Raw genomic sequence first — 9,286 nt, 5'->3', positions numbered from 1 at the left:
GAGAATATTTTCTTTATTTGTCTCTAATTTAACAAAAGTATTTGTAAAAGTGGAGTTAATGAAAGAGAGAAATTCCACAATATAAAATAATGATAGATCCTTTTTAAATATAGAAGTATTGTAATTAATATAAAACAAATATAAAAGAAAAGTGTTGCGATTAATGCGAAAAAGAGGGAGTAATTTGTTTTCCCAAATTACTGCTTCTATTCTACTCAAATCAACTCATTCCTTGCAAGCAGTAGCATATGCCATATGTGATATGTCCAGTCTTCTCTCTAGCTTAGAGTCTGTTCACATTTATTAAACTAAGTTGAATTGAACTGATTGGAGCTGAACTGTCTGAACTGAGCTGAAATGAATATTTTATGAGAGAAGGGGAAATTGGGAGCTGAATTAAATGAAGCTGAACAGAACTGATTAAAGCTGAACTGAACTGATTATAGCTGAACTGAAGTGAACTGAATTGAAATTAAGAAGCCCTTAGATAGTCTAATCCAAAATATTTGCATCAATTCAAATACCAAGCATTGCAATTAGCAGCTTCTTCTGGGTTATCTTTTTCAGTCGCCTAAATATACAATTGCCCCTTCACAAAACCCTTAATAAACCCAAAAAAATCCAACATCATCGCTGTTCCTCCTCCGCCGCTGGCAACCGGATTCGCCGGAAACCCATCTACGCCGCCACCCCACCCTTCTTCCCTTGGTGGGTTATGCTCATTTCTGTCAAAAAAACCACCCATTTTTTGGTGGGTATAATACATTGTAATGAATAGCTTGTTATCCCATATTACTGCTTCAATTCTTCTCAAATCAGCTCGTTCTATTCTGGGTACTACTTCTTCTACATTTTGTGGGAGTTGTTCTTCTTCCAATTTGTCTTTGAAAAGGAGTTTCAATCACCCACTTGTTAATTCTATCTGTTTGAGTTCTTCATCGTCTGTTTTCTCAAGGTTTGGTGCAATTCACTGTTATTCTTCTAAGAGGAAGTCTCCCACGAAGCGTAAATCGAAGCCGGAACCGGAACCGGTAGTGGAGGACGGTAAGGAGATGGAAAAGGATGCGTTTTTTGTTGTTAGAAAGGGGGATGTTGTTGGTGTTTATAAGACTTTGAGTGAATGCCAAGCTCAAGTTAGCTCTTCGGTGATTTTTCTTACTTTGTCTTGTTTTCAATTTTCAATATTATCAGTAATGTTTTGAAGGATTTATACTAGTTTGTGTTTTATGCTCCGTTTTTTATTTGGGGAATGATTATTTGTGTTGTAATGCAATTTGTTGGACTCTATGCATCTGATTATGGTCCAAATTTGTATTCTTTGGCCATTTCATATATATAATTAGATTGCATTGGTGGTCTGGTTTTGTAAATTGGCATGGGTCATTGTTTTAGTATTATGAAATGGCCTATAACGTTGTATTGATGACATTTATTGATACAATGTTACATGTTTAGTAATTAAACATACATGAAGTCCCATATCAAGAGAGAGAGAGGGGGGGGGGGGGGGCGTAGGGGTGAGTGGGTTTAAGAGCCTTTAGTTCGCAATTGGGATTTGCGAGGCAATGGTATCCTCCATTCCTATTCAATGCTGTATTGATATTGATACATTAAACTCTCTTGTATGAAATGTGTGATACAATGAGCTGACAGAATATAGCTTGCATTGTTGACTATGAGTTATGTCTTAGAGAAAGCTGCTGTACTTGCTTGTTTGTTCATACTATTGATTGTTCCTGTTATGCATTTGCATCAGAAGTTCACTTTACTAAGGGTTTAGTTTCATGATAAAGCTGGTTTGGGGAATTGGGGGTTTTTACTTGTATTGGATTTCTTAATTGGGCTTAGTGCTTAGTGCAGATAGCTTTTGGGATTTGTAAACCTTTATTTGGACTATACCATGGAATCTTAATAATGATAGAGCGTACTAAGAAATGTGCATAATGATGGATACATTGCTCATATATCTTAAGTAGGGCTATCCACAGTCCACACTTTATTTTTGACATATTGATAAGGTATTTGTAGCTTACCTTCTGGAGATGCGGGATTATGCTTTACAAAGGAGTTATAGATAATCTAACCTTGATGGGGGTATGCTTGCTAGTTGCCAATTAAGTTTTTTCTACGGAGTATTTCTGAAGTTGCGATGTCTTATTGTATTCCCTTGAACTGTCTTCACTTAATTAAGTTTTGTTTTTAAGGAGTACCCTTTGTTTTGACATGGACAAAGTTTACATTTTCATATTTTATCTTTAGCTTTGCTAAATTCTTTTGTGACATCTCAAAGGAGAGTGTAATAATGTCAATATACTGTTCTTTTTAATGGCGCAGATATCAGATCCTCCAGTAAGTGTATATAAAGGATATTCTTTGCCTAAGGATGATGAAGAATATCTTGCCTCCCGCGGGCTTCACAATGCTCTCTATACCATCAAAGCTTCTGATCTGAAAGATGATCTCTTTGGCACACTTGTTCCTTGCCCTTTTCTGGTTAGATCTGTTTTCACTCAAAAGTGCTTGTGGTTGATGTATAATAAATTCTTTGTGTTTTATTCATGCAAATCTATTTAGCTTTGTAACTATGGTGTTATTTTCATTGCTATTTAGGAACCAACATCTTCCAAAGGTGAGACATCCAGCGTTGATTTGCCACAGAAGAGGCCTCATGACGTGCTAGGAACTGGAAATGTGGTTAGTTTTAGCTTTTATTAAGCCGCATTGATCAGTGGCTGCTTTAAAGCGTTTTGTCTCACATTACTGGCATATCATTAACATTTGCTTTGTGGTCTGATACAAATCATGTCATATAGACTTATCATGATTCTCTGTGTAATATGGCTGTCGATAGAAATATTTCTTCTTGTTTATTTCCATGGATGAATCTTGCTTGTACTACAGCGTGTTTGTTTGAAGGGATAAAAAGGGAGTGTGGGGATTTAATTAATTTTTTGTTTGTTTAAGGGGTTAGGGATTATGAAGCACTAGGAAAAAAAGATAAATGGGCACCGGTTCAAAACCGGCTCTGGGCAACGTTTTTGAACTGCTGCCCTTTAAGGGGTTGCCCATTATAGAGGTTATGGGCACCGGTTCTGAACCAGTGCCCTTTTTAATGAGCACTAATTCAAGGGCCAAACCGGGAGCATAGCATGGGCGGAAACCCGGATGGTGGAAGAATCGGGAGAGGCGAGGTCATTGGAGCAACCAGCCCCCTTCAACTTCCCTCATAATGTGTTCTACACTGTTGAAAGCTAGATCCACATGAGGTGTATACTCTATAATGCATGGCTATAAAAACTCCAGTCACTGTTTGACTGACTAACCAGTGCCTTTTAATGCCCAAAAAAATTATTTCTAATTTTTTTGGGTGCTTTTTTCACCTGAATTGGTACACAAACACATGCATAAATATAAACATGGATTTTTCAATAATAAATGATTGTTATATTACAATTTTACTCCCAAAAAAAAAAAAAAAAAAAAAAATCAAAATTGTTCAAAGCTGGGAGTTGGCAGGCAACAGCAGCTGTCCAGTAGGTAGCACATATAGGCAGTATGCAGCAGGCAAGCAGCACAAGCAGGCAACATGCAGCAGTGGATCTAGCCTGGTTTATGTTTTTGCCTTGAGTTTGATCCAGCCAATTCAATATGCAGAACTGATCCAGCTTGTGGGTCAAACTTGACACACTGAACATTGGAAAGATAATGTATACAGATTATTGTCCCAAAAGGAAAAGAGATAAGCATTGCTAAATCCTATAACAGCAAAGTTTTTATAACCTACATTTACCCTACAAGTATGCCAAAATGAGTTAGTGACTGGTTAGCCATAGATCAGACCAAATTCAAAAAAACTTCTAGCCTCTTTTATCCAAGAAGTTAATATCTAACAGCTAAATATGAGTGGTGATACTGATCAGAACAATAGTGAAGATGGCATGGGGCACACAGATGAGCTACATACATTTTATTAAAATTTGAAGGGCAAAATTTTCATTCACAAGTTGCTACAATAACTTGTAACTATTCATCTGTCTCACCATACCTTAAGCAGCATCAATGCCAATTTTAAGTCTCCAAACCCAGTTCAGGGTGAATTTCTTACTGTTTGAACCTGATCATGGCCAAGTGAAAGAGTTGGTAATTCAAAGACCAATGAAAAAATAAATTTTGCGTACCCTTAGCTTTTTGATGTTGCTACCTTACCATATAGGCTGTCAGCTAGTGATCCACCACGCTTATGTTTTTTAAACCAGTATCTGCTGCTTTGATTCGTGACAGAACCCTTCCAAAGATACCAAGTTCTGATGTCTAATTTGTGATAGTAGATGAACCTAAAACAAATACAAACCTTTTATAAGGAACTCTACTGTTACTCTGCTAGTAGTTAGAATATTGTATATGCAGCAAGTACGAATGTAATAATTCTGTCTGTTCACCTTAGAAATTGAACCTCGTTACCAAAGGAATCAGCTCCAACTCCCCAAGTTGAGTCTTATCAGATCGAACTTTCACTGCTACCATCTTTCCATCAGGAAGCTTCCCAATGTTAACAGACCTAAAACTCCCTTGCCCAATTACATCCTTAAAGTTATTTGTCGGTTTTTTAATTTCTTTGTAATAAAAGACTCTATCTGCATTCCAATCTCTGATTTCAGCTTCTTCCTCTGAGCATTACAGTATAATACCCATGTTAGGGTGAAGGCATGATGTTCATAATAGAATCAGTACCGAAGTACTGAAATAGGGGCTCAGAAACAAGTTGAGCTTACTTGATATGTTATTCAACATTGGGGTTTTCTTTATCACATATGAGAAGATTGAGAACACCGACAAACCAATCAAAATAACCACACATATGCTTCCAATAACTGCACCAAGTATGATGGCTTTATGTGTGTGGCCTCTGTGCTTCCTTTCAGGGATTAAAGTAAATTGAGGTGCCTCGATTGGAGCTTCTCCTGAACTGCTACAAGCAGATGTAGAGAAAGACAGGCACAATTTCCTGTATCCTGAGCCAAAATTACATTATTACAATCAAGGTTAATGGTTTGTTTTCAACCAGCTGCTGAACTAGAGAACTAATTGGGTCAAAAAAAAAAAAAAAAGAACTAGAGAACTAAGGCTTTGTTCAATCTTACTTGAGAATCACATCCTCTTTCTTCAAAGAGTGCGAAAGAGGCCCTCTTAATTTATTTTTCCAGGTTACTGAAGATAGCCTCTTTTTTAGTAGAGTATACACACAAAGATGGAATTCTTGGGGGAATATTACGACATTGTATGCAAGATTTAATCTCTTACAGTAGATGGAGCTTCTTTAAAGCGCTTAACTTGTCAGGAACTGTTCCCTGTAAGCTGTTGTTTTGCAAGTCCCTACAGAAAGAAACCAAATAACAAGTTTTAGATGAGTACAGTTACTGAGGCGGTAAGTTTTTATAGTTCAGGACTAACATATGATGACTCACAGAATTTGAAGATTCGCCTTGCAATGAATAATATAGTTGAATAGAAATGGTCATATTATAAGGGTTTTTCTACCTACTGATTGCTTTGGAGACTATAAAAATCCAGCTTTCTTGTGATCATCTGCAGCAGGGGTTGTTAAGCATTATATGAGAAAGATGTATCAAAATGGGGTTGATTGTACTCTACATCGCTTTTCTCTCACTCAATTACTGGCTGTGAGCCCTAATACATCAATAATTTTCTTTTTTACACATCCTTCTTCCCGGGAGAATTCTGTTGTGTTGAAGCACAAATGGCTGCTTTGATGTGTTTCTGAATTTGAAAAGAAATCTAATTTCTTGATATTGCCAGTGCGAAAAATCACAAGCGTTTTTCATTTTGCAGGGAGATGTTGGAACCTCTACAGATCCATTGAGCAAGCTTCAAAAGTTGGATAGTGTGCCTTCTGATACTGTGAGTATGTTTGAATTGCTCTGAACTCTGACATTTGTTTATTTGTTTGTTCTTATGTTTGCTTTTTTTTTTTTTTTTCTTTGTATGAAACAATAACCATGTTTATGACTCTTTGGTGACGTATGTGTCCACTTTTGCTTCTAAAAGCTCAAGAGTTTTTTATCATCCAGGAATGGAATATTTGATGGTGCTTTATTGATTAGATGTTGCAGTGATTCCAGTAAAACCTGATCCCTTGTTTGTGATTTACAGCAATCTTGTATTCTTCATTTTGATGGTGCTTCTAAAGGAAATCCTGGACAAGCTGGTGCTGGAGCTGTGCTTCGTACTTTAAATGGAAGCTTGGTATAAAATTAATATCATTAATAATATATTTGAGTTTCTGGTTATCAGATTTTACTTTTTCTAACTGATTTGAGTATCCATCTAGATTTGTAGAATACGTCAAGGCTTGGGAACTGCCACCTGTAATGCGGCTGAATATCGAGCTGTTATTTTAGGATTAAAGAAAGCTCTTGAGATGGGTTATACAAATATTCAAGCGCAAGGTGACAGCAAACTTGTCTGCATGCAGGTTTTACCTTCTCTTTTTCTTATGGGGAACAAGTTTTTTCATGTTGTTATTCCTCGAGGAGAGTGATATTCTGTCAACCTTGATATCTTTTATTTGCTCTTTCTTGTTTGAGTAGAGGAAGAAGGGCTATTAGTCTGTCTTTTGTGATATCATTTTCCTAACCTTCAGAAATAGTAAATTACTTTACTAGGCACCATGTGATCTTTTGAATCCTAGCTATATAATTAAGGCTAGACTTTTTGTATTTGCCTGGTGTAGTCATACACCAAGGTTAGACTTTTTGTTCTGATTTACAAATGAGAAAAATAAGAACCATAATCTATTATGGTCTTCAATATTGGTTTATGTTCTGCATTGTAAAATCTGTCCTACATAAAATACTAAGCGTTTTTACCAACACACTGATGCTCTACGCACAATCTTGAAACTTGTTGGTTGTCTACTTTGTCATAATGAACATGCTGAACTTGCATGCAATTTCCTTTTTCTTAGGAAAATTTGCCAAAATTCACCTTATAAAACACTCTTTTTTGTGGGAAACCACCTTATAAATAAAACTTTTAAGAATAAACATTAAATTAATTTATATTTGTGATACACCACCTTAAATTAAACACATTTTTTTTTATTTTATTTATTTATTTTCATTTTTATAAGGTGATTTCCCACAATTTTTTTAAATTTATTTATTAGGTGTTTTCTGGCAAATATGCCTTTTTCTTACATATAGAAACTTTATTTGCTGAGACTTCTTGATGCATATTCTTGCCTTTTTGTGTACTTAATTTGTTTAGGATTTGACATTGCCTCTAAAATGCAGCTTCAGGGTTTATGGAAAGTCAAGAATGAAAATATGTCTACCTTGCATGCAGAGGCAAAGCTTCTGATCAACAAGTTCACATCTTTTAAGATCAGTCATGTTTTAAGGGTGAGTATGCTGCCACAAGCTGGTCTTAAAACATACGACTTGATTTACATCTATTACTTTTGCTCTTGCTTGTACCTTTTGCATTCACTCATTTGGTTTCATCTTCCTTTGAGTATTTGCTACTAAAGCAGCCATTAGCTAAGTGGTAGAATTTGGTCTTGAAGGCACACTAGTGTGCTGTCTATTCCTTTTCTTTTTCTTTTTTTTTTGCGCTTGGGGTGGGGGGTGGTGTTTATCTTGAATGTGTCTTAACTTCTTTCAGGATCATCAAAATTATCTTAGAACTCACAATTTATCACCTTTTTTGTTTTTGGATAGGAATTACCTTCTTGTATTTGGGTTGCTTAGATGTGGGTGGTCCTTTGGCTCATCTTAGAGATGTGTTTACTTAATTTTCAGTTTATAAATGTTTCGCAGCCTGTATTTCTCAACTGGTTAAGGTTTAACATTGCAAATCTTGACTGATCAACCCTATCCCTTGGGGCATATACTTGTGGGATCTTTTATGGCTTGTACTGATATGTGGATGAGATGAGAAATAAACCATTTGTTTGAATACTTTACCAAATTGTACAATGAATTTTATCGTATGTCTGTGTCATGACCAAGGATTACTTGCAGGAATTCAACTCTGATGCAGATGCACAAGCGAATTTTGCTGTTAGTCTTGCTGGTGAGTTGCACTCTTTACTAATTTATTACATATAAAACCTTCCTACTCTCTGGCTGACCAGTTTCTATACTATAACAGATGGTCAAGTTCAGGAGGTGTTTTCTTAGCTCAAATCTTGTAAAGTCGGGTTTTGGAACCTCAATAGCAGAATCAGTTAGCTGCTGCATACCTTTTTGGCTTTCCATCTTTTATTTATCAACTTTCAAATAATATTGCATACAGGTGAATAAGAAATTGCACCTGCTTTTGGGCTGAACATACTCAACAAAAATCATCAACATTAAGACCCTGTGACATTAAACTTGTAGCTTTACATGTCTAGCAACAATTGACACCATGAAAGCAACAAAAGTGAGAAACAAATCCTGATACTGAAAAGGTATTTCAGGTAGCATTAACAAGATCTCAGTAATCAGTATACTATACTCTCTGTCCGTTTTGTAGGAGGTTTGAAAAAAGTCGTCATATGTACTGAATCACTGATATGGTGGATTGGTTGTGGTTGATTTTATCATGATCCTAAGAATGAAATATTTATATAGGTTTTTTTATTTGACATTGGCATTAATGGCATGCTTAATTATGCGACTTATTTTTGGACGAAAGGAGTATTTTTTTGATCTTTTTGAGCTTACAAGGCTGATTGACAAATTGTCAAAAAATTATTGCTTATTATAGTAATAGTTTCATGGACAATTATGTATTTGACGCTCTATAACTAGGGATGTCAATGGGGCGGGGCGGGGCGGATGTTGGCATTCCCATTCCCATCCCCATCCCCACCTAACATTTTAATCCCCATCCCCATCCCCGCGGCGGGTCTAAAATTCATCCCCATCCCCGCCCCGGTGAGTAAAATTTCAAAACCATCTCCGCCCCACCCTCCACTTGGATATCCACCCTTGCCAAAGACCCGCCTAATCCCCCCCAAGACCCACCTTTCAAATACACAATCCTACATAATTAATATAGATTATATTAAAAAAAAATCATTCTAAATATTACACATCTTTTTGTTTATAATATAAGTGTATTACAAAGTATTATAATTAATATTTTATAAAATAGTATAAAAGTATAGAATTTGTTTTAAAAGATATATAAATGTGGGTATAAGGTGGGAATAGGGCGGGTACGAAGTGGGGCGGATGGGCTGGGGCGGGGATTGGGCAGGTACAACCTAAAATCCACC

The 9,286-nt window shown here is 36.2% G+C and overlaps 1 protein-coding gene across 2 annotated transcripts; it reads left to right on the top strand.

Annotated features, from left to right (window-relative positions):
• The first annotated feature begins 298 nt into the window (after positions 1 to 298).
• On the top strand, positions 299 to 8,654 carry LOC110713860. Of its 2 annotated transcripts, XM_021892299.1 has the most exons (11): positions 313 to 834; positions 956 to 1,145; positions 2,335 to 2,493; positions 2,611 to 2,694; positions 5,851 to 5,919; positions 6,172 to 6,264; positions 6,350 to 6,493; positions 7,314 to 7,421; positions 8,043 to 8,094; positions 8,173 to 8,189; positions 8,317 to 8,654. In XM_021892299.1, the coding sequence occupies exons 2-11, from the start codon at positions 1,053 to 1,055 to the stop codon at positions 8,347 to 8,349; spliced, it is 852 nt and encodes a 283-aa protein (XP_021747991.1). In that variant the 5' UTR covers positions 313 to 834; positions 956 to 1,052; the 3' UTR covers positions 8,350 to 8,654. The 2 variants fall into 2 exon arrangements, with proteins under 2 accessions (XP_021747990.1, XP_021747991.1); XM_021892298.1 differs by having other exon boundaries at positions 299 to 1,145.
• The last annotated feature ends 632 nt before the right edge of the window (positions 8,655 to 9,286 follow it).

Source organism: Chenopodium quinoa, unplaced genomic scaffold (assembly GCF_001683475.1).
Source record: "Chenopodium quinoa cultivar QQ74 unplaced genomic scaffold, ASM168347v1, whole genome shotgun sequence".
Taxonomy (NCBI): domain Eukaryota; kingdom Viridiplantae; phylum Streptophyta; class Magnoliopsida; order Caryophyllales; family Amaranthaceae; genus Chenopodium; species Chenopodium quinoa.
Note: the sequence above shows the minus strand (reverse complement) of the source record. Positions and strands in the feature narration are given on the sequence as shown.

Excerpts from the sequence above, each read along its gene's own strand:
- LOC110713860 (XM_021892298.1), top strand. The coding sequence starts at position 771 with ATGAATAGCTTGTTATCCCATATTACTGCTTCAATTCTTCTCAAATCA. Across the intron at positions 2,695-5,850 it reads TGCTAGGAACTGGAAATGTG|GGAGATGTTGGAACCTCTAC; the intron begins GTTAGTTTTAGC and ends TTCATTTTGCAG. Across the intron at positions 6,494-7,313 it reads GCAAACTTGTCTGCATGCAG|CTTCAGGGTTTATGGAAAGT; the intron begins GTTTTACCTTCT and ends TCTAAAATGCAG.